Source organism: Coregonus lavaretus (assembly GCF_964263955.1).
Source record: "Coregonus lavaretus genome assembly, chromosome: 39".
NCBI lineage: Eukaryota > Metazoa > Chordata > Actinopteri > Salmoniformes > Salmonidae > Coregonus > Coregonus lavaretus.
In genome coordinates, this window is record NC_140026.1 from 6,560,316 (window position 1) to 6,585,962 (window position 25,647).

The following is a 25,647-nucleotide window of genomic DNA, read 5'->3' on the forward strand; positions in this document are numbered from 1 at the left end:
TGGAGCAGGAACGGGTCGGGCCGTACTGGGAACACGCACCACTGGCTTATTGCGGGGAGCAGGAACGGGCCGAACCGGACTGGCGACTGCCTTCCTTCTGCTGCCTAACCAGCTCCTCTCACCGTGCCTCTACACTTTCCTTCTCCCTTCTAGCCTCCTGTAGCGCCTCCCTCTGACCGAATAACTCCTGCTCCCTCTGAACCAATAGCCCCCGTAACATGGTGGCCTCCTCTCCTAACCTGCAGACCCGCCCTTTAACGGCCTCCTGCTGCCTCGTCGTCCACACCGTGTGCCCCCCCAAACATTTTTTCTTGGGGTTGCCTCTCGGGTCTCCGTCGTCGGCACTCCTCTTCCCGTGAGGACTCCTCCGGGAGCCCCCACGAGTTAGGGAACAGAAACTCGTCGTCGTCGTCATCCTCAGTGTAATACTGTTCCCACTCCTCTTCCCAAGGTCGTAGGGACCCAATCCGAAACCCAACCGGGTGCAGTGGTCGGGGCTCTTCTCTCTCGCTCCCCGACCACCCCTTTAGCCCCCCCAAAATGTTTTATTGGGGCTGCTTCTTGGGCCTCCTCCTCGGCCGGCTTCCGTGTTGCCGTTGTTCCTCTCCTGCCTGGGAATTTACCATCGCCCATGGCCCTTTCCCCGCGAATATCTCTTCCCATGACCACAATTTGCCCACCTGTGACATGGCTATTCGCTCTTCCTGGGCACGCTGCTTGGTCCTCGTTTGGTGGGATCTTCTGTCACGTCCGTTCATCGACGGATCAGACCAAGGCGCAGCGTGATATGCGTACATGTTTATTAAATATTAAACACCACGACAAAACAACAAACAGAACGAAACGTGAAGTCCAAGGCAGCACAACACAACATACCTCACGGAACAAGATCCCACAACTAACTAGTGCCAATAGGCTGCCTAAGTATGGTCCCCAATCAGAGACAACGAGCGACAGCTGCCTCTGATTGGGAACCACACCAGCCAACATAGATCTAGAAATACTAGATTCACAACAAAGAACAAATACAACAATAAACATACACACCCTGACTCAACATATACGAGTCCCCTGAGTCAGGGCGTGACAGTTTTATTTAGGATTAGAAGACATTTTAGATATTTGTCCATAGTGTTTTATATAGGATTATAAGATGTTTTAGATATTTGTCCATAGTGTTTTATTAAGCAATAAGGCCCGAGGGGGTGTGGTATATGGCCAATATACCACGGCTACGGTCTGTTCTTAGGCGCCATGCAACAAGGAGTGCCTGGATACAGCCATTAGCCGTGGTATATTGGCCATAAATCACAAACCCCTGAGGTGCTTTATTGCTATTATAAACTGGTTACCAACGTAATTAGAGCAGTAAAAAGAAACGTTTTGTCAATACCCGTGGTATACGATGGCATTCAGGGCTCGAACCACCCACTTTATAAATAGGATTAGAATACGTTTTAGATATTTGTCCAGTGTTCAAATTAGGGAGTTTTTTTTTATTTCATTTACAGTGGAAATTCATTTAGAAGACTCTGCTTTGTTTTAGGCTGTCACTCTGAAACTGTGTTCCATTCTTTAAATGTTTCTACCAGAAGACATGGCTTCTCCCAGTGGTCTATTATCTGAAGAGCAGTTCCAGTGCTCTATCTGTCTGGAAGTCTTCACTGAGCCAGTCTCCATCCCATGTGGCCACAGTTTCTGCCTGGCCTGTATTAAGAGTCACTAGGGAAGTCACAAAGCAGTGACGTTTGCCATTGTCCCAAATGTAAGAGGGTGTTGAAAGGATGCCCTGATCTTCTCGAGAACTAATTAGCTAAAGAAATGAAAAGATGGAACAGATTCAAGCAATCTGGTGTCAAATCTGGAGGTGTGCCCTACGACGTCTGCTCTGGGAGGAAGCTCAATGCCCTGAGGTCCTGCCTGGTGTGTCTGACCTCTTACTGTGAGACTCACCTGGAGCCTCATCAGAGAGTGGTGAATCTGAAGAGACACAAGCTGATCGACCCTGTGGAGAACCTGGAGGACAGGACGTATAAGAAGCACAAGAGACTCCTGGAGCTGTTCTGTAGGAGCGACCAGACATGTGTGTGTGTGCTGTGCATGGACACTGATCACAGAGCTCACAACATTGTTCCAGCAGAGAGAGAGAGTAAAGCCATGTAGGTCATTTTCTCATTCTACTTTCTTTTTGACTAAATCGTTTCTTTCTTTCTATCTTTTTTATTTTCTTTCTGCTTCATGATTTCACTGTGGGTTGTTGTCTTTTTAGCCAAGACAAATTCATATCCACACGGTAGAATGGCTATAGTAATGATTATGATTATGATTCTGGTTCCAATTCTGATTTATATCTGATTCCAAATCTGGTTCCAATTCTTATTCTGGTTCTATTGCTGATTCTGATTCCAATTCTGATTCTGATTCCTAGGCTCTGATGAAGAAGACTGAGGCAGAGGTGCATCAGATGATCCAGGTCAGACTGAAGAATGTGCAGGACATCAAACACATCGTAAAACGCTCAACAGAATGTGACAGTTTTTCTACAGTATTTCCTTGTTGTCATCAGACCAGTTCCAAGAAAGAGATAAAGGATAGTGTGCAAGTCTTCAATGGGATTTTCTATGTGGGGTACCACAAGGTTCAATTCTCAGACCAACCGTTTTTATAAAAATGTATTTAATTTAATCAGATAAGCTCAAAGAAAGAGAGGATGGAGGATGGAGTGCAGGTCTTCACTGCTCAGTGTGCTCCATCGAGAGACGCCAGGCTGAGCTCATCGAGGTGATTGAAGAGAAGCAGAAAGCAGCAGAGAGGCAGCCTGAAGACTTCATCAAAGAACTGGAGCAGGAAATCACTGAGCTGAAGAGGAGAAGCACTGAGCTGGAGCGGCTGTAACACACTGAGGACCACCTCCACCTCCTACAGGTCAGTGTCTCTTTCTCGATACTGGATACATTGTGTATTACAGGATGTAATGTTTCATGTCTAAAGTGTTTGTCCTGATTCCCGTGGTAACGTTTTCCATCCCTGTGCACCCCTCTACCCACCAAGGACTGGTCTGAGATCAGTGTTCACTCTGACCTGTGTTTGGGGAATGTGAGGAGAGCTGTATCTCATCTGGAGGAGAAAGGAGATACAGCAATAAACAAACTGTCAATTAAAGGCCGTTGTCATCTGTTGTCCTCACCCTACAGTTCTAAAATCCATTGTAAGACATCAATGATATAACCTTTTACTGAAGTGGGCTAAATTAGGGTCACACAGAGTGATTCTTGGTAGTCTTCGAAACAAAACTATACACCTCACACACATGGGCTTAAAAACAGAAGACACCTGTACCATGTCAGATATAGTTGAAATATATTCAATTTTGAGTTTGCATCTCAATATTACGCTTGATATACATCACAGAAGACTGAAATATAACAAAACTGTTTGATATAGAAACACCGGATTTTCGGCGGTTTACATTTTTTAAACCTTTATCAATAATGATATTACAAAAAATATTAATAACGTTCCACCCATGAGGCCAAAGAGAGCGCTTTTGGTCATTCACTGCAGGAAAGAGCTACAACCCATTTTAATGTTGTGTTTTCTGTGGTTCCTTACCTCGCTGAGCATGAAAAGATACAGCAATATGCCGTTAAAAGTTTTCTTTGGCCTTGATTCGAATCCTTTCAATGAATCCATTATATCTTCCTTCATTGTTCAGCTATTGCTTCTATGATGGTGACTACCTAGATGGTCTGGGACGGGGACACGAAGCAGAGCCTCCTGGACGGTCCCCAGTGCTTCAACAAGGTGCCCTGCGTCCTCGCCAAGGACTGCTTTGCCACCGGGAGGAGCAACTGGGAGGTCGAAGTGGGTTTGTACTGAAATTGAAATACACATTTTACCTGATTAAGGTCTATTGAGACTAAAACATTGGTTAAAATACATTAAATCTGTGGAGCATCAGGATCACCAAAGGGCTGGAGTTTGTTTTATTTTTCAGTATACCGTTTCTGTCCATGCACCTGGTGATACTGTTGGTATAGGTAATCCTACAGGAACCTTACCTATAGGTATTGGAAATGCTACTACAAGACTATAAGTGTGTGAGTTATACTTTTTCAATTGGTCCAGGTCGGAGACGGCTTGGGAGCTGGGAGTGGCCATGGAGTCCATCAACAGGAAGGGTGTGGTCACGCTGAGCCCCGAGGAGGGCTATTGGATGATATATTTGAGGAGAGGAAGTGAGTACAGACAGTCTGTGTTAATCCACCTAGGAGAGAAACCGTGGAAGGTGGGGGTGTTTGTGTATTACAACGAGGGGATGGTGTCATTTTATTATGTAATGGGCAGGTCACCTACAGTGGGGAGAACAAGTATTTGATACACTGCAGATTTTGCAGGTTTTCCTACTTACAAAGCATGTAGAGGTCTGTAATTTTTATCATATGTACACTTCAACTGCGAGAGACGGAATCTAAAACAAAAATCCAGAAAATCACATTGTATGATTTTTAAATAATTAATTTGCATTTTATTGCATGACATAAGTATTTGATCACCTACCAACCAGTAAGAATTCCGGCTCTCACAGACCTGTTAGTTTTTCTTTAAGAAGCCCTCCTGTTCTCCACTCATTACCTGTATTAACTGCACCTGTTTGAACTCGTTGCCTGTATAAAAGACACCTGTCCACACACTCAATCAAACAGACTCAAACCTCTCCACAATGGCCAAGACCAGAGAGCTGTGTAAGGACATCAGGGATAACATTGTAGACCTGCACAAGGCTGGGATGGGCTACAGGACAATAGGCAAGCAGCTTGGTGAGAAGGCAACAACTGTTGGCGCAATTATTAGAAAATTGAAGAAGTTCAAGATGACGGTCAATCATCCTCGGTCTGGGGCTCCATGCAAGATCTCACCTCGTGGGGCATCAATGATCATGAGGAAGGTGAAGGATCAGCCCAGAACTACACGGCAGGACCTGGTTAATGACCTCAAAGAAAAGCATTAGTAACACACTACGCCGTCATGGATTAAAATCCTGCAACGAACGCAAGGTCCCCCTGCTCAAGCCAGCGCATGTCCAGGCCCGTCTGAAGTTTACCAATGACCATCTGGATGATCCAGAGGAGGAATGGGAGAAGGTCATGTGGTCTGATGAGACAAAAATAGAGCTTTTTGGTCTAAACTCCACTCGCCGTGTTTGGAGGAAGAAGAAGGATGAGTACAACCCCAAGAACACCATCCCAATCGTGAAGCATGGAGGTGGAAATATCATTCTTTGGGGATGCTTTTCTGCAAAGGGGACAGGACGACTGCACCGTATTGAGGGGAGGATGGATGGGGCCATGTATCGCGAGATCTTGGCCAACAACCTCCTTCCCTCAGTAAGAGCATTGAAGATGGGTCGTGGCTGGGTCTTCCAGCATGACAACGACCCGAAACACACAGCCAGGGCAACTAAGAAGCATCTCAAGGTTCTGGAGTGGCCTAGCCAGTCTCCAGACCTGAACCAAATAGAAAATCTTTGGAGGGAGCTGAAATTCTGTATTGCCCAGTGACAGCCCCAAAACCTGAAGGATCTGGAGAAGGTCTGTATGGAGGAGTGGGCCAAAATCCCTGCTGCAGTGTGTGCAAACCTGGTCAAGACCTACAGGAAACGTATGATCTCAGTAATTGCAAACAAAGGTTTCTGTACCAAATATTAAGTTCTGCTTTTCTGATGTATCAAATACTTATGTCATGCAATAAAATGCAAATTAATTACTTAAAAATCATACAATGTGATTTTCTGGATTTTTGTTTTAGACTCCGTCTCTCACAGTTGAAGTGTACCTATGATAAAAATTACAGACCTCTACATGCTTTGTAAGTAGGAAAACCTGCAAAATCGGCAGTGTATCAAATACTTGTTCTCCCCACTGTATTTATTCGTTCACGGGGAAAACAGTTCACTGAGAAAGTGTTACCTTTGTTCAACCCTGATATGAGTGACAGCGGGAACAACAAATCGGCGCTCATTATATGTCCTGTTGGTGTTGTCAATGGAGGTGGGACTTTGGATGACGACGTCATAATATGAAATGTACTTTGCCATGGACAATCCATTTTCTTTTGAAAGTGCCCTAAAGAGGACAATGGAAAACAAAATAGGTTTTACTTAAATGTATAAAAGCAGAGCCTCTTTATTGATACATAGTTAATCATATTTACCTGATCTGATCTGGGTTATAGAAATGATTTCTCTGTAAGAATCACATTCTTTTGTTGAATTAAATTAAATGATGGATGTTATTTTAAATGTATATATGTTTTTTGTTTTTTTTTGCATAAAAAACACTCTGTCAATCCATGTTTTTGGAGCAGAAGAGAGAGGGTAATAATGCGACTATACAAACCAATCAAATCATTATCTCATGTCATGTACTGTATCCCTCAGTGACCTGCGGTGAGGTCTGAGGCTGGCTAGGATTAGTATAGGAGCAGGTAGGACACTGAGACTGCGTCCCAAATGGCACCCTATTCCCTATATAGGGCCCTGGTCAAAATGAGTGCACTAAGTAGGGAATAGGGTGGCTGGGACAAAAACTGAGACAAGCTGGAGGCAGTACACCAAGGAAGACAGAGAGACAGAGAGAGAGAGAGAGAGAGAGAGAGAGAGAGTTTTGAGACCCCCCAAATAAACCCTGGCCACACCCACAGATCAGACCTATGCCCCCCCATGCCCAACACTCTTAACCACTGTGCAACCTGCTGTCCTTGTTGCGCCTGTGTCAGATGTTGAGTGTATATTACAGTAGGTTAAATGTTGTCATTTTTTTGTGTCAATAGATTTAATAAAATTAGACCCATGAAAGATAAAACATGCATTGTATTGTAAATAAAAGTTCTTATTTAAAACATAAAAATAAATACTAATATTTCCATAATTGCACATACTTTAAAAGGGTAATCAGGAGGAACAGTTCACCATCCAGTGGCTTCATCATTGTGCACGCCTTCACACACACACAAAATCCCTCACACACACAGTATATACACACAGTATACACCCACAAATTCCAATTTCTGCCACCTTGGCTGCGTTTAGACAGGCAGACCAATTCTGTTTTTTTTTTTTCACTAATTGGTCTTTTGATTTAGCTGCCTGTCTAAACGCAGCCCTTGTGACTTCATCTATGGCCCACTGAGCACACACTGGTTGAAATGACGTTGAACCGACGTTGAATTGACGTCTGTACCCAGTGGGGGGTATGTGTGCGGACACAAACACTTACACCAAGAAACACAGACAAACATGTCTTCCTTCATAACGCGATATCAGCAAAGAGAGAATAAAATAAAATAAAATTGGTACAAATAAATGAGTTACATGTAGGGGATGACATGGGGGTAAACGAATATGGAGGATCTGTTTTTACACAAACTTCTTATTTCTTAAAAAACACCAGTAACACTCCAACAGCAACACGTGACCGACGGCTCGATTCGGTCTTATGTAGCAACATTTGAAATTGTGTTTTTTACATTGGATAAAAGTAGACACTCGAAAATTGTATATCATACACTACAGTTGAGGAACAATGTGAAAGAATTGTAATCTGGCTGGTTTCTATGTTTTGTAGTCAACAAGATAGAAGAACACAAGTGTTGATGTTGGGGTGTTGCTGGAGATGAAGATGAAGTTGAAATGTCCCTTTAAGAAACAAGAAGTTGGTAAGAAATGATCCTCCATATACTTATGTCCCCATAGAAAAATTCAATTTTCACATATGATGTTTGGGGTGGTGCTGGAGATGATGAATATGAGGTTAAATAGATTAAATGTTTCCTTTAAACAGTATTGTCAATCCACACAATATGTTAGTACTTATCCTTGTATCACTGAGTCCATTCTGTAGGTTAATGTCTTACTACCCCCAACTAGAAGGTGTTTCATTAACTATGTGGAAAAACATTGTTGCACTTATAAGCATATAACTTCAGATCTGACATGGTCCTTTGTTCTGGTACCAAAGTGAGTCCAAAATGGCACCCTATTCCCTACATAGTGAAAGTACAGTACTATGTAGGGAACAGGGTGTAATTTGGGGACGCAGCCTGACCAAGGTGAGTAAAGGTAAGGAGGCAGGATTCCTGAGTGCATGGTGCTTCCCCTTCAGACCTGCATTACAGCATCATCATACATAGTACACCTAGCAGGATCAGAAGAGCTATGGAAGAGAGAGAGAGAGAGAGAGAGAGAGAGAGAGAGAGAGAGAGAGAGAGAGAGAGAGAGAGAGAGAGAGAGAGAGAGAGAGAGAGAGAGAGAGAGAGAGAGAGAGAGAGAGATAAAATTATTTAACCTTTCATATTGGTTTTCTACTCTAGGTAACATGGGATTATATGAGATTAGTTATTACGGTAACATTATAATAACTTCCATGAATTGCAACGTTATGCATGGTCATACATGTTCTTGCAGTGCATTTAATGCTTATACATTATTTTATAAATAGTTTATTAATGCTTAATCATGTTATCAGTTATCATTATAAAGTGTTAGTGGTGCTTCTTATGGGCTTATTACCTTGAGACAGGGTGTGCTGCAGGACAAAGGCGTGGCTGGAGGGAGCAGCAGTAGTGGAGGGTCTAGCAGTAGTGGTGGCATTACCGGTGTTGGTGTTCAAAGAGTTGGTCACAGTAGCGGTGGAGTTGCCCAGGTCCACCGCTTTATCACCGACCAGGACAGCAGTGGGACTACCCAGTGTTCCTGAGGGAGGTGAACAAGGAGAGAGAGAGAGAGAGAGAGAAAGAGAGAGAGAGAGAGAGAGAGAGAGAGAGAGAGAGAGAGAGAGAGAGAGAGAGAGAGAGAGAGAGAGAGAGAGAGAGAGAGAGAGAGATAAGAGAGAGATAAAGAGAGAGATAAAGAGAGAGAGAGAGAGAGAGAGAGAGAGAGAGAGAGAGAGAAGTACAGAGCAAGAGAGAGAGAGAGATAGAGGTAAAGAGAGAGAGAGATAAAGAGAGAGAGAGAGAGCATTAGAGACAGACTAAAAAGAAGAGATGCAGTGTCCACATGGACATTGAAGCTGATCCTACATCTCTCCCTAGGGGAAACTTTACCCCGGAGCTTGTATGGATGAGTGCCTCACCGTTATTAAAAGTCCCATTGGAGATGGAGAGGAAGAAGCTGGTGTCGGAGCTCCGGGTGGCCGTAGCGTTGGGGACAGTAGCAGAGAAGGTGCACTGGATGATCTGATCGTTGACTGAGCCTTTCATAGAGTTCACAGGTAGCTACACAACACAACAGTATTAACCAAAATGAGCATTAGACAAATGTCAGTAGGCCTACACTGTAGAATTAGTCAGGTACACTGTTATTCTACCAGGCAGTTTCCCAAATGGCACCCAAGTGTATATGCAGGGAATAACCGTGAGAATTAGGGTCAAATCCAACTTCAATGACCACCCAGAAAATATGGAATTCAAATTCATGAATACTGATACTTGTGCTCTCAATATCTTGTCAAACTCATCAAACTCATTGATTGAATATCAGTTCACTTCCTGAATTTGCCTGAAATCAAACCTCGGACTGTTCCAGGAAGTCAAAAATAAAACAGTGTGTTCTGATAGGTCCAACTCACCGTGTTGGTGACGGTCAGAACTCCTTTGTCGAGGAGAGCGGTGAAGAACTTCACGCTGCCTTTGTTGTTTGCGCACACATAGGTGGTGTCGTTACCACGCTGTAGAGGAGAGAGAGGATGAAATCAAATAAATAAATACAAATACATTATTATTTAAAAAGTATTCATTTAGGCAATTTCTTCCCAATTCATGAATAAAATGTAAATGTCAATACCCCAAATTGACAAAATCCAGAATTTCCTAAAGTTAAAATGACCTCTCTCCCCAACCCCAACTCCCTTGTCCTTTGTATTGTAAAATGTATAGTAATTCTAAAGGCAGTTTTCCATACCTGTGTGGAGTCTGTGGACAAGCCTACAGCGATGTAGCCGCTGGACACTCCTCGTAGCTGGAAGGAGAAGGTCTGTCCCGAGGACTGCTGGGTGGAGACGAAGAAACAGGAACCAGCCACGGACGGATCACAGTTGTCTGGCACAGCAGCACAGAACTGAGACTTTCCACATTCCGCCCTTGAGATGTTTACCTGTGTATGAAGAGTTAATCATTAGTTGCAATCATGTTTGTTGTTCCTTTTACCTTAAAGGGGCAATTTGCTATTGGTAGATAAATTTTTCACTTTTAAATGATTAACATATACCTACTGATTCTTGAAGAACGTAACTTATAAATGCCTCACAAGATTAGCTTAACTACCTCATCAGAACACAACATAATAGCTTCTTATTTAATTTTTTTAGCTTGTTTGCTGCATTGTTATAAAGCACTTTTGGGGACTTTTAAAAAGCCCTATAGAATCATATGTGACATAGTGTAGTACATGAGTTTAATTTAAACTCCCAAACAGGCACTTCAAATGCACTCAAAATACAAATTGACAGAGTGAGACATGTATCCTAGGTAACTCACCGTGAGATCTGTGACGGTTGTGTTGACAACAGGTGCCATTGTTACGTTGGGTGCCATAGTAGCATTAGCTGCAATTGTGGTGTTTGGAGCGATTGTGGAGTTCTGTGCCTCGGCTCCCATCGCCATGTACGCCATTGCCATCACGAATACGAACATCAGTCTGCTGATATTGTCCATTCCTGATAGAGTAACAGAGATCTATTGGTGGAAAAAGTACTCAATTTTCATACTTGAGTAAAAGTTAGTGTGTGAATTGGACAATTTTCCTGTCCCGCTGAGCATTGGAAATGTAACAAGTACTTCTGTGTGTCAGGGAAAATGTATGGAGTAAAAAGTAAAAGTTGTCAAAAATATAAATAGTAAAGTAAAGTACATATTCCCCAAAAATGAATTAAGTAGTACTTTAAATTATTTTTACTTAAGTACTTTACACCACTGCAGATATCCACGTAGTAAGGATATACTACTACTACTAATAACAATAATAATAATAATAATAATAATAATAATAATAATAATAATCATGTATTTGGGTATTTTAAGGTACATATATTAGCCACTAATCTGTAGTTTATAAGTATGTATACAAGTAGCAAATAAATCCTTTATTATGTCTTATCAGTGTCACAAGCTGATGTGGATGCGGTGTGGGAGTCAGGCGCAGGACACAGAAGCTTAGTCGAAACGACTTTAATTGTCACAAAGACAATAACAAAAATAACGGGCCTCAAACACAGGAGGCGAGCGATTACGCAAACAGTGCGTAAAAACACTAACTACTAGAGCACAATAAAGATACACCAACGGACAGGCGGACAACAACACACAACTACAAACAAAACCAAAGGAAACTTATAGGTGACATAATCAATACGTGATATGGAACAGGTGCACTAATCAGACAAAACCAAACAAACATAGATAACATCAAGCGGTAGCAGCTAGTACTCCGGGGACGACGAACGCCGAAGCCTGCCCGAACAAGGAGGAGGAGCAGTCTCGGCGGAATTCGTGACAATCAGCCATATAGTGAGACTTAATTAAGGGCTTTTCTTACTCAAACATTATAAGTAATGTGTTACTAGCCAATCCTTAATAACCTCATTATTATCTATAATAAAGGCATATTCATAGTTAATTAAGACCAAGTTACAGAACAAACAGACTCTTAGTAAGCTGTCTCAATATGGGACTGATAAGGGCATAGTACCTCGATATTTGTTCCCTATTCTGAAGTATGACCAAATATAAAACAAAGTGTTACCTGTATTGATAAAGGACAGATACAATTAATCTTTTACAAATGTAATCAACAACATTCAGATGCATTGCACCGCCTTGCGTATGCTTGCATTTATGGGCTTGCACATGATGACAATGATACTACAAGCTTGTCATCTCCCGTCTGGATTACTGCAACTCGCTGTTGGCTGGGCTCCCTGCCTGTGCCATTAAACCCCTACAACTTATCCAGAACGCTGCCGCCCGTCTGGTGTTCAACCTTCCCAAGTTCTCTCATGTCACCCTGCTCCTCCGCACACTCCACTGGCTTCCAGTTGAAGCTTGCATCTAGTACAAAAGCATGGTGCTTGCCTATGGAGCTGTGAGGAGAACGGCACCTTCTTACCTTCAGGCTCTGATCAGACCCTACACCCAAACGAGGGCACTACGTTCATCCACCTCTGGCCTGCTAGCCCCCCTACCTCTACGGAAGCACAGTTCCCGCTCAGCCCAGTCAAAACTATTCGCTGCTCTGGCACCCCAATGGTGGAACAAGCTCCCCACGACGCCAGGACAGCGGAGTCACTGACCACCTTCCGGAGACACTTGAAACCCTACCTCTTTAAGGAATACCTGGAATAGTATAAAAGTAATCCTTCTACCGCCCCTTACCCCACCCCCCCGAGGAAAAAAATAGGGTGGTTGTCCCACTGGCTACCATAAGTTGAATGCACCAATTTGTAAGTCGTTCTGGATAAGAGCGTCTGCTAAATGACGTAAATGTAAATTTCTAAAGCTTTGCATTGTATCAATGGGAATATAAAACTATCCTACCAGATTGAATAAATACATGAACATACCAGTGAATAAACATAGGCCTACCATTATTAGGTTCACAATACTTATTGGTAATTAATTATTATTACACAGTGGTGTATTCGACAACAACAAAATACTTCATAGTGAATGGGTAATATTGTTGAATTAAGACTACACCATTATTGTTTTCACATTATTAATTAGTAGACACCCTGATTAAATTAAATAATGTGACAAAAGCAATGAAAAACGTCTGTATTCCAAGGAGGAGTTAATAATATCTGATCTGATAGTGTAGTTTCACCAGCTGCAACAACAACAACAACAACAACAACATATCCACCAGTGAAATGTGAAAAAAACTAGGAATACATTTTTAAACAAAGAAATCATTTTTGTTTTAAAATATCCACAACATTAGATAAAAGAGATGGAAATGTTACCTGTACTTTTGTGACTTGGAAGATTTCTTGAAGTAAAAAGCGTTGTGGTTCTCCTTGAACTAGTTGTCCTTGAAACTAATGTAAGTCACAGGTGCGCTCGAGAACAGGTGTCCATGCGGCGATGTCACCTCCTAAACTCACTCTCCCGCTATTTAAAACAGCACTCGCGGGACAAAGGATTGAGAAACCTGCCTCTCTGCTCAATATCATGCAGGTAGGTGTGACATAGTCTTCCCAGGGGAGGGGTGAACCGGTGACAACACTCAATGGAAACAATGATGTTGTTAGGCCTACCCCTGCTCCTCCTCCGACAATAGATATGTAGAGTCACCCTTTTTGTTAAAGACCCATCTTCCTGGCTCCAATTTCTTCTACTCACTTCCTTGTGTATAAAATATGCTTGGTGACTACAGGCAAGGCAATTTGCAAAGAAAGGGTAATAATATCATTTAGTTAGCTACCAATATATACAATTCAGGCCTAAATATAATCCACATCCAACGCCAAATGATATTTAATTTGTTTTAAATACAGGTATTCTATGATTCATTCCAGGCCAATAACACAGAGTCATTCACACCTGTCTAACTCAAGTAACACGTTATTCTTGCTCTGTTTGATTGATTAAGTTGAGTTGAGCGTCAAACAGTGGAGGGCAGGCAGTCTTTTGAATTCAATCTTGATTGTGTCAAGTGGCCCAAAGGGTTAGACACCAGTTTTGGTGAATCAAGAAATTACATACTAGCTTTAGTTTCAATGGATGAAATTGATGACATTACATTTGTCTGGAGGTGACAGAAGTTTAAGATATGGATGTCCTATTTTCATTAACAAGCCAGATAAAGAAAGTGCAATATTGTGAATCTAGTTATGTGTGTATTATGAAATACTATATATTTTTTAATATATTTCATATACATTTTCCACACTGTCATGGATTATAGTATCCCACCCTAGTGTTGAAAGGGAATCATTAATAATATAAATAATATGCCATTTAGCAGACGCTTTTATCCAAAGCGACTTACAGTCGTGCGTGCATACATTTTTGTGTATGGGTGGTCCCGGGGATCGAACCCACTACCTTGGCGTTACAAGCGCCGTGCTCTACCAGCTGAGCTACAGAGGACCACGACCACGACCTTAATCATTATCAATACCCCTGTCTGACATCACTTTGTGTGTTTGACAACACTCATATCAGAGACACACCTTACCAATAGACAGATTCCACAGAGCAGACAGACAGAGAGGACATACCATACCTTTAAATAACTTCAATTTAAACATAGTGTGGACTGGAATATCATATTAGTAGTGTACCTACCTACCTACCTGTTGGAGGGGAAGTAAGGTTAGGTCAGAGGTCAAATAGGAAGTGAACTACTGCATAATAACAGTCCATTCAATAAGAACCCCAGGCTTAGTTCAAATACATTCCTGGGAGGGTTGGGTTTGTACAATCAATATGGTGGAACACACACACCCCTCTCCTCTCTTCCTCCTCTCCTCTCCTCTCTTCCTCCACTCCACTCCTCCCCTCTCCTCTCCTCTCCTCCTCCCCTTCTCCCCTCCCCTTCTCCTCTCCACTCCTCCCCTCTCCTCTCCTCCTCCCCTCCTCTCCTCCTCCTCTCTCTTCCTCCACTCCACTCCTCCTGTCTCCTCTCCTCTCCTCTCATCCTGTCCTCCTCTCCTCCTCCTCTCACTTATACAATAACATACAGATCGGTGATGGAAGACGGGAAGGAATAATAGATTTCTAGGAGCCTCGTGATCAATGACGTACACACACGCACACACCTCAAGTCACATGATCTCAAATTACAAGGGGAAAACAAATTCTTCACACATGCATGCACATGCACGCACACACACACAGTCTTGTATAACTAACCTTGTGGGGGCACACAATTCAGTCCTGTTCAAAATACTATTTTCCCTAACCCCTAACCCTAAACCTAACCTTTACCTTACCCTAACCCGAAAACCTAACCTTAACCCTAACCCTAAACCTAGCCCTAAAACTAAGCCTAGCTCATAAACCTATTCCTAAACGTAAGTCTAACCCTAACACTAATTCTAATCTTAACCCTAAACCCCCTAGAAATAGCATTTGACCTTGTGGGGACTAACATAATGTCCCCAATTGGTCAAATTTTTGATTGTTTACTATTCTTGTGGGGACTTCTAGTGCCCAAAAGTATAGTTAAACCTCTTAAATGTAATGGCAAAATGTAGATTTCCACCTAAATAGACACACCCAAAGGTAACTGCTATTCATGTGTAATTACATGATTCTGACATGCAAAAACTTTGTATATTTGGAAAGAAGACATCTGGGAGATGATGAGGAAATGATCAGAAGATAGATAGGAGTTACATAGTTCAGAATACACAAGATCAAGCACACACAAAATAACCATTATTTTATTTTTTATTTTGAAAGTCATCTTTCATTGACAAGCTGTAAGTGAATTATTGATGACATGAGCTGGAAACACATCAGATGGCTTCCACAGCATGTGAACAATATCAGAATTTTTTTTGATAAACCTAACAACTAGAAATGGGCAGTTGTTTTAGTAAGTTATGTCAGGTGTGGTCACGGGACGTTTCCAAGTGTCCCTAAACCTCTCCAAAGTGGCATATGTCTGTAAATTAGATCATTCAAGTGCTATTAGATATTTGCAATCCCTAAATGCTATTTGTTCAGTATAAAAACACAATTTCTACCATATCAACCTCACTCAAACATTGTGATGGTGTTATGGGGTATCCAGGGTACATTCAAGTGTCCTTTGAACCTCTCCAAAGTGTCCGAATGTGGTAATTGCACTGTTTTTGCACACTGGATGTGCCTAAAAGTTTTTGTTCACTATAAAAACTAAATTTCTACAACACCAACCTCTCTCAAACGTTGTGGTGGTGTCTGAACGTTTAGTCTAGGCATATCCAATGTATTGGTCCCACATACAAATGAACTGTTTACGAAAACAATATAAAAAGCAACAGATATACATAGAAAATATATATATATATATATAAATGTCTTATCAAACACAAACTTGGTTACACACGTGTCCTTCAAAAATAGAAATAAGCTAAACTATTTACAAATGGCATTCGTGTTTGTTTGACATCCCAGGTGTAGATGATTAGATTTCACTTTCAGCATAGCTTGTGCATGTCGTGATAGTCTTTGAAGTAGTCCCTCTCTTCCAGGGAACAAAAAGCGAACTGGAATTTCGGACAGAAGATCTGGCATTTCACCATTTTCTCCCCACTGTGTTATGTGCAATGCTTGCAGTTCTTCCTTTTGTCTTTTGGCATGTGTGTTGCATAGTGGCGCTCACCTTGAGTGGGGGGTTTTGTTATGGTTTTGAGGTTGATTTGGGCTCCCTAATTCAGACATTTCCAACACCAGCTGCTCTCAGAAGGCCAACTGGGAGAGAGGGGTTTGAACCGATAGAGTGGGGAGTTGCTCCAGTTGTCAACTAGTCTTGATACCTTTACCAGTCCCCTGTAAATCACCAAGGAAATGTAGTTGAGCATGTCACCCATGGTGATAGGTTTCCAGGACATCTTCCTTCCCCCCTGCTGCTTCCTGTCCCCATACTTGTTGGTATTACTAATTAGTGTTCCCAGTACAGAGGTGGTAAAGTAGAGCTAAACCAGCTGTAAGCGGGTGTATGTTTCATCACTAACCAACTGTGGGACTTCAGGTCATTTGGGTTTAAACTGAAATTGTTCTGGCTCATCATCTTCTAGGACCGTATGCCACCTGTCCTCAGTTTCATCTCCCTCTGTTGTGCTGCTTCCTCTGCCTCTCCCTCTTCTCTGTTGAGGCCTAGATCTCCTCCCTGCCCTCGCACCTCCAGATGAACTTGCAGAGAGGGGAGTGATGCCAGGGCCTGCAGTGGGGGTATTTGAAGAGGAGTGGGGCCTTTGTCGAGTGGTGGAAAATCGCTCCCCTGATCCGAGTCCGACTTCAGTATTTTATTCAAAGACTATGTCGGTATACTTATTCATAGCTGCCTTCTTTTTAGGTTCCTGTTCGATATACTTAGTTTTTACATTTTCTCCCCCCTTCAGAAGCCATCTTTTATGCTAAAGCAATTAAATTAAAGCAATAAAATCTGTTTACAAAGTAATGTAGCGTGCTCGGTGCATCTCGTCTCTGAGCCAGGTAGCAATAGTACGCATTACTCATAAAAGGTTCTAGGCCTTGCTTTGTCCCACCCAGGTCAACTGCATATCCCTGGAAAGCTTATCTCATTGGCTACAAGACTGTCAAGGTGCCATAGTAGCAAAGACATAGTCACTCAGTGGACATTCGATGTTGCCATTAGGTCATACATCATCAGATAACATTGGCAATAGGCTAGATTTGTTCCTACCAACCTAAAGATTAATGTAATACCCCCCATGTAGCTATAGCTCAAACACAGACCAAATCGGCACTTACCTTGTCAGAAGTTTACTGTTTGGTGAAAACGTTTTGTAAAATAAACATTTTGACTCTCGGGTCGGATGATCGATAACGGTAGGTCAAAGGCAGACAAATAAGATATCCTCATGATCTGTGGAGTTCCGGCTTTCGGTGTGTATCAACGTATTCCGTGTTTATTTCGTTTATGCTTCACAACGCTAAATGGAATATAGGTAGCAGCCATCTTGAAATGAGGTCATCGGCTCGGCCTGCCCTTATAAATTTGTATGCCCATATATGGTAGTACATCATACCAAAGATTTGAAGGCACCGATCAATAGCCAAGATATTCAGCTTTCCGCAGACACCCTGCTTTTGCAGATACAGTGGGGAAAAATGTATTTAGTCAGCCACCAATTGTGCAAGTTCTCCCACTTAAAAAGATGAGAGAGGCCTGTAATTTTCATCATAGGTACACGTCAACTATGACAGACAAAATGAGAAGAAAAAAAATCCAGAAAGTCACATTGTAGGATTTTTAATGAATTTATTTGCAAATTATGGTGGAAAATAAGTATTTGGTCAATAACAAAAGTTTCTCAATACTTTGTTATATACCCTTTTGTTGGCAATGACACAGGTCAAACGTTTTCTGTAAGTCTTCACAAGGTATTTTGGCCCATTCCTCCATTCCGATCTCCTCTAGAGCAGTGATGTTTTGGGGCTGTCGCTGGGCAACACAGACTTTCAACTCCCTCCAAAGATTTTCTATGGGGTTGAGATCTGGAGACTGGCTAGGCCACTCCAGGACCTTTAAATGCTTCTTACGAAGCCACTCCTTCGTTGCCCGGGCGGTGTGTTTGGGATCATTGTCATGCTGAAAGACCCAGCCACGTTTCATCTTCAATGCCCTTGCTGATGGAAGGAGGTTTTCACTCAAAATCCTGGGTGAGATCTTGCGTGGAGCCCCAGATCGAGGGAGATTATCAGTGGTCTTGTATGTCTTCCATTTCCTAATAATTGCTCCCTGTAATTTTCATCATAGGTACACGTCAACTATGACAGACAAATTGAGAAAAATGTTTCCAGAAAATCACATTGTAGGATTTTTAATGAATTTATTTGCAAATTATGGTGGAAAATAAGTATTTGGTCACCTACAAACAAGCAAGATTTCTGGCTCTCACAGACCTGTAACTCCTTCTTTAAGAGGCTCCTCTGTCCTCCACTCGTTACCTGTATTAACGGCACCTGTTTGAACTTGTTATCAGTATAAAAGACACCTGTCCACAACCTCAAACACTCCAAACTCCACTATGGCCAAGACCAAAGAGCTGTCAAAGGACACCAGAAACAAAATTGTAGACCTGCACCAGGCTGGGAAGACTGAATCTGCAATAGGTAAGCAGCTTTGTTTGAAGAAATCAACTGTGGGAGCAATTATTAGGAAATGGAAGACATACAAGACCACTGATAATCTCCCTCGATCTGGGGCTCCACGCAAGATCTCACCCCGTGGGGTCAAAATGATCACAAGAACGGTGAGCAAAAATCCCAGAACCACATGGGGGGACCTAGTGAATGACCTGCAGAGAGCTGGGACCAAAGTAAGAAAGCCTACCATCAGTAACACACTACGCCGCCAGGGACTCAAATCCTGCAGTACCAGACGTGTCCCCCTGCTTAAGCCAGTACATGTCCAGGCCCGTCTGAAGTTTGCTAGAGTGCATTTGGATGATCCAGAAGAGGATTGGGAGAATGTCATATGGTCAGATGAAACCAAAATAGAACTTTTTGGTTAAAAACTCAACTCGTCGTGTTTGGAGGACAAAGAATGCTGAGTTGCATCCAAAGAACACCATACCTACTGTGAAGCATGTGGATGGAAACATCATGCTTTGGGGCTGTTTTTCTGCAAGGGGACCAGGACGACGGATCCGTGTAAAGGAAAGAATGAATGGGGCCATGTATCGTGAGATTTGAGTGAAAACCTCCTTCCATCAGCAAGGGCATTGAAGATGAAACGTGGCTGGGTCTTTCAGCATGACAATGATCCCAAACACACCGCCCGGGCAACGAAGGAGTGGCTTCGTAAGAAACATTTCAAGGTCCTGGAGTGGCCTAGCCAGTCTCCAGATCTCAACCCCATAGAAAATCTTTGGAGGGAGTTGAAAGTCCGTGTTGCCCAGCGACAGCCCCAAAACATCACTGCTCTAGAGGAGATCTGCATGGAGGAATGGGCCAAAATACCAGCAACAGTGTGTGAAAACCTTGTGAAGACTTACAGAAAACGTTTGACCTGTGTCATTGCCAACAAAGGGTATATAACAAAGTATTGAGAAACTTTTGTTATTGACCAAATACTTATTTTCCACCATAATTTGCAAATAAATTCATTAAAAATCCTACAATGTGATTTTCTGGAGAAAAAAAATCTCATTTTGTCTGTCATAGTTGACGTGTACCTATGATGAAAATTACAGGCCTCTCTCATCTCTTTAAGTGGGAGAACTTGCACAATTGGTGGCTGACTAAATACTTTTTTTCCCCACTGTATTATACTGAACATAAATATAAACGCAACATGTAAAGTGTTGGTCCCATGTTTCATGAGCTGAAATAAAAGATCCCAGAAATGTTCCATACTCACAAGAAAACGTATTTCTCTCATATTCTGTGAACACATTTGTTAGTGAACACATCCCTGTTAGTGAGCATTTCTCCTTTGCCAAGATAATCCATCCACCTGACAGGTGTGGCATAACAAGAAGCTGATTAAACAGAATGATCATTACCCAGGTGCACCTTGTGCTAAGGACAATAAAAGGCCACTCTAAAATGTGCAGTTTTGTCACACAACACAATGCCACAGATGTCTCAAGTTTTGAGGGAGCGTGCAATTGGCATACTGACTGTAGAAATGTCCACCAGAGCAGTTGCCAGAGAATTGAATGTTCATTTCTCTACCATAAGCCACCTGCAACGTCGTTTTAGAGAATTTGGCACTACGTCCAACCGGCCTCACAACCGCAGACCACGTGTAACCACGCCAGCCCACTATATAAACAGTATATATTACCCTACCCTTTTCCTTGGAAGGGAGAGACTAAGGGGACATTTCTGATGAACATCTATCCCATTGACATCCCAAAACCTAAAACTGACCTGTACACGAATTCCACACCACCCGTCTTGTGTATGTGAGCATTGCTAAAGTTAACGGTAACATGTTCATCAATCATTTCAGCCACATTGTTCATGTGTGTCAGCGATTGCGAGCATCTGCGCTACACTGGGGGTACAGGATAGTTCGGGATTTTGACAATGAAGCCCTTAACCTTCTTCCCCAGAGTCAGATGAACTTGTGGATATCATTTTTATGTCTGTGTGCAGTTTGAAGGAAGTTGCTAACTAGTGTTACTGCAATTGCTAACTAGCATTGGCTCACGAAACTATCTCTAACTTCCTTCATACTGGAAGCAGATACATACATTTTTTATCTACGAGTTCATCGGACTCTGGGGAAGTAGATAAAAGGCCTCATTGCCAAAATCCAAAACTATCCCTAATGTCAACCCTTAACTTAAATCAAATTTTAACGAATTCGGAATTGAAATATGGGTTTGCACCTTGCCACGTCCTTTTTTCCCGGCTTAGAGTCACGGCAGCAGCAGCCGTATTGTTTGACCTGTGGAAGTGGAAAGATGCTTCTCAGCCCTCTCAAGATCTCTGCATAGAGGAGAGGCAACCACTGACAGAGACTACACCAGACACACACACCAAGCGGGAGACCTCAGTCCACAGACTAGAGAACCAGGCAAGACCAGACCAAACCTCATTATAATCTGCGCGTGTTTTAATTTGAAACTTTTCCACAACAATGTTTGTTATAAGGAGGCGATTGCCGCGATTATTTGATTAAAGTTAAGTAAACTGAGTGATGCATAAATAGTCACCTCCTTGAAATGCAAATTGTTGAAAAAAAGTTTCAAATTACATCACACTTCCATATTATATTAAGGTTTATGGTATTTTTTGCACAGATCTGTGCTCTTTTGTAAGAATTTTTTTAAATATAAATAAATAATAAAACGTTGCCCTTATTGTTTTACCTATATTTGCAGCAACTTAATTATTATTATTAGTTGTTACTGTATGTGCAGTTTGGAAATTCATTTAACTTAGTGAGAAATTAGAAATAGCTTGTGTCAACATTTTAGATACTGTATGGGCTATAATTTGCCCAAATTCCAAAATTGCATATTGTTTTCTTTACCAGTAATTTGTGTCATGTTGTAGTTGTTTTTGTAGTCAGTCTATGGACAAGGTACAGTAAGACATCAATCCATGCTTTGGTTTTGGGTACAAGGGCAGGTCAACCTGAGAAAAAACGAAGTGTGTCTCAAATGAAACCATATTCCAGATTATCGTTAAAATAGTAAAAATAAAGAAAAACCCTTGAATAAGTAGGTGTGTCCAAACTTTTGACTAGTACTGTACATGTATGTACATGTATAAAGAGAAATAAATACTATATTCGGGTGTGGTGCGTAGCCTTAGCCTACAGCATGCAGTAAACCTTTCAGGCTACCTGCAATTATGTAGTTCTAAGGTACTATGGCTTCTGCTGACGTTTTAAAAACGTTCCAGATGACAACAAATATCTTACGATAGATTCTGATCAAGAAATCTTCAATATAAAATGTATATTTCACACTCTGTCACATCCATCACTGTCGTTTTCCCTCTCAAAATGAATAATGGAAATTACAATATGTTCAAAATTATCGTTTTTTGTGTTCAGCAATTTCTTTAAAATGTCTATCCATGTTTAAACACAAGACATGTGTACCTCAGTAAAGTTACTTTAAGATGATTTGGACATGCATTGACTTGCATTGGTTTTTTGGGTAAAAATTAGCAAGTTAGCATTTGAAGACAGTCGCCAGGTAAACAGAAACAAAGCATAAATGGTTGTCTTCTTTGTCAATCGATTGCTTAAAGGGTACTGAAAACAATATGTAATTTTGTAATTTGAGTGAACTATCTCTTCAGCCTCTGGAAACACTGTCAGCCAGACGATGGGGTGGAGAATCATTCTCTTACTGTTTCTAACAGGTCAGTACAGTAAATTCATAGTGTGTGTGTGTGTGTGCATCAGTGAGTAAGCATGTAAGGTGAGAAAGACAGTCACTGGTATTTCTTTAAGTTATATTTATGTGTTGTCAGCTACACTGGGGCACTGTGGAAGCAGTGTTCATTTTAGTTGCTACATTGAAAAGCTTTTCCAGGGTGAGCAGAGCAGAGCCACTTCAACAAGTGTTTGAAGATGTGAGTTGTGCCACAAAATCGTTCAAATAGATCCAGAGTGGTGTTGTGTTGTTTACACCCTGTATTTATTGACAACAATGGGAGCTTCCAACGCTCTGCAAAGGTTATGCATCCAGTGTAGCAGGCCTGTGATAAGGAACAGATAATTATGCACTAAATGATAGTTTTGTTCACAGGGCTGTTTTTACCCTCTCCATAACTCCCTCATCAGTACTACTTTGTGAACATGGGCAAGAACTGGGCTGAAGCACAAGCCTACGGCAGAGATGAGTACACTGACCTGGCCACCCATAGACAACATGGGTGATATGAACAGATTGTTGAACTTAGAACATTTTGGTGATCACAATGATACTGTCTGGATAGGGCTGTATAATGATGTTAACAGCTGGAGGTGGTCTCTGGAAGATTGGGCCTATTATGGTGACGGAGAGGCTGAGTTTAGGCATTGGAAGAGTAGCCAACCTGATAACAGCAACGGCACGGAACACTGTGCGGTCGTGCTAGATAGGAAGTGGCAAGATGAGGAAGTTCCTTCATCTGCTGCATCGGAGAGAAATATGTTTCTCATTTCTGTATTTCCACCTCTAGAACCCATAAGAATACTAATCCAACTAATATATTATTATGATCATCACTCAAACAGTACCGGTATAGCCTCATTGTTGTCAAGTCGGGTCTATTTCAACGATTATTGGCCACCGTATTAATGCTCCCTAAAGCTGATGTCGGTGTTAACTTTTAGGTTGCTTGCAAATTTTACCCTCTGGTGGGTATCATCATCAGTAATAAATAAAACCTGCACTTTGAGCAGACCAAGGGCATATTTATCTTTTTGACAATCATTCCGTAACACCAAAATAAAGTATTTCCTCGTTTAACATGGCAAATCTACTGTGACAATTTAACTTAATTTAATTATCATTATTTTACTTATTTTTTACGTTTTACGAATGGAAAAATCACATTGATGTACACTTATAAATGTTTCATTAATCACATATTTGAAGGTGAGACAACAAACAGGTCGAGATTTATCTTTGTGAATAAATCAATAAAAACCTTCATTGAAGCTCAGAGCTACTGCAGAGGGCACCACACAGACCTGGCCAGTACCTCTCCTGTAGCCCTTATTTATACATTCATAAAGCCTTTATAACAGCTACATAAGACATTATAACATCAGTCATAGCCAGTCCTAAATATTTAAAGTAACAGTAGCCACCACTAACAAATTCATTTTATATTTTCTATGGTATTTTAAGGTAAGAATAACAGCCATGTTTTCATTGAGAGTAAGAAGAACTGGTCTGAAGCTCAGAGTTACTGCAGAGAGTCCCACACAGACCTGGCCAGTGTGAGGAACCAGACTGAGAACCAGGAGATACAGAAGATGGTGTCTGAGGGTAGTACAGTGTGGATCGGCTTGTTCAGAGACTCCTGGAAGTGGTCGGACGGGAGTGCCTCCTCCTTCAGATACTGGAAGGAAGGAGAACCAGAAAACAGCGACAGTCAACCACAATGTGGAGCAGCAATGTTCAAGGAAGTAGACATGTGGACGGATAGATGGCTGGATTGGAACTGTAATGACACACATCCCTTTGTTTGCTACAGTGGTGAATTACTGTAAAAACTATTCTTGTAAATTGGCAAACAACTGGATTGCTTTTGTAAAGAAAAATACATTATGTTCTTCCATTTGTTGTCTTTGAATGTTTGGGTCTACGCATACGCAACATGGCTGTTTAACTCTCCCTTAAAGGGGAACAGAAACACTTTAGGAAGTAAATCAAAGCAAAGATATGTATTCAACCCACTAATACTAAACATGTGCATTTATGAAGAGGACATAGGTACCTTTAGAATAATAATAAAACCATTATTACTAACAGGCCCATGGATGCAGTATTGAAATCCTGGCTCCTGACAGGCATCCAAGTGTGAGGGTGCACTTGAGGGACTCACATGCTGATATCTGGCATGAGTATGACCTGTGGCACATTGCCAAAGGTGTGAGGAAACAGCTGGTGGCCATCGGGAAGCCAGAGGTACTGTCATATATTTTATAGTAAAATCAGAACTATGATTTGTGTAACTTATATCTGGCTCTAGGACCATCCCAGCGGACTCTCCTGAGTGCCCAAAGAGAGAGAGTGGCGGTCACTTTGGGGGAGCGGGCTGGTGTTCCGAAAATGGAGAAGGAGCAGGCCATTCAACAGCGAACTCAAAGATACACACATCCATAAAGGGAATCGGAGTGGAATTGTTTTTCCTCTGATTTATTTACCCGTTTCAACGGGCGTGCTACCTTGTCCCGGACCTGCTGTTTCGACTCTCTCTCTCCCGGACCTGCTGTCTCGACCTATGAATGCTCAGCTATGAAAAACCAACTGACATTTGCTCCTGAGGTGTTGAACTGTTGCAACCTATATAGCCACTGTGGTTATTATATTTATGTAAAAAGGGCTTTGTAAAATACATTTGATTGATTGATTGATTGCTGTGCTGCGTGCTGTGTATTCACTAACTGTCTGAGTGATGTGACATCTTTATAGTATCTGTAACATATTTTGGTGTGTATTTAATCTGCATCTTAACTTCTTAAAGTGGCAATCAGCAGTAGAAACAATAACAAAGTATACTCCCTGCTCCTCTTTCGGTAAAAAGCTGAGGGATGGGGCTGGAGAAATGTAACCACTCTCAAATTCATAGAGCTATAGATGCAAGGACTGATCATCCATGATATCAAAATTATAGTTTCAACCATGTTTTGAGGCTGTATTGTGTTTGCTGACATTTTCTTTGTTTATAAACGTTGGAGTAAAACAAGCCTATATTTGGGGTTCTGATGGAGTACGACAGTTGAACTAA

At 41.7% G+C, this 25,647-nt stretch overlaps 1 protein-coding gene and 1 pseudogene across 3 annotated transcripts; one reads left to right on the forward strand and one right to left on the reverse strand.

Annotated features, from left to right (window-relative positions):
• Positions 1 to 1,597: 1,597 nt before the first annotated feature.
• On the forward strand, positions 1,598 to 3,744 carry LOC311112670 (E3 ubiquitin/ISG15 ligase TRIM25-like; annotated as a pseudogene). The gene is made up of 5 exons: positions 1,598 to 2,163; positions 2,429 to 2,545; positions 2,690 to 2,929; positions 3,017 to 3,208; positions 3,716 to 3,744. The product of its transcript is annotated as an E3 ubiquitin/ISG15 ligase TRIM25-like (transcript).
• A 3,076-nt stretch (positions 3,745 to 6,820) lies between these two features.
• On the reverse strand, positions 6,821 to 13,163 carry LOC311112823 (uncharacterized protein). Of its 2 annotated transcripts, none has more exons than XM_084155956.1 (7): positions 13,017 to 13,163; positions 10,534 to 10,712; positions 9,959 to 10,150; positions 9,627 to 9,725; positions 9,132 to 9,273; positions 8,570 to 8,752; positions 6,821 to 8,213 (listed from the first exon to the last, which is right to left on the reverse strand). In XM_084155956.1, exons 2-7 carry the CDS (start codon positions 10,708 to 10,710, stop codon positions 8,170 to 8,172), a joined length of 837 nt encoding a protein of 278 aa, XP_084012082.1. In that variant the 5' UTR covers positions 10,711 to 10,712; positions 13,017 to 13,163; the 3' UTR covers positions 6,821 to 8,169. The 2 variants fall into 2 exon arrangements, with proteins under 2 accessions (XP_084012082.1, XP_084012083.1); XM_084155957.1 differs by having other exon boundaries at positions 13,023 to 13,162.
• Between the last annotated feature and the right edge of the window lie 12,484 nt (positions 13,164 to 25,647).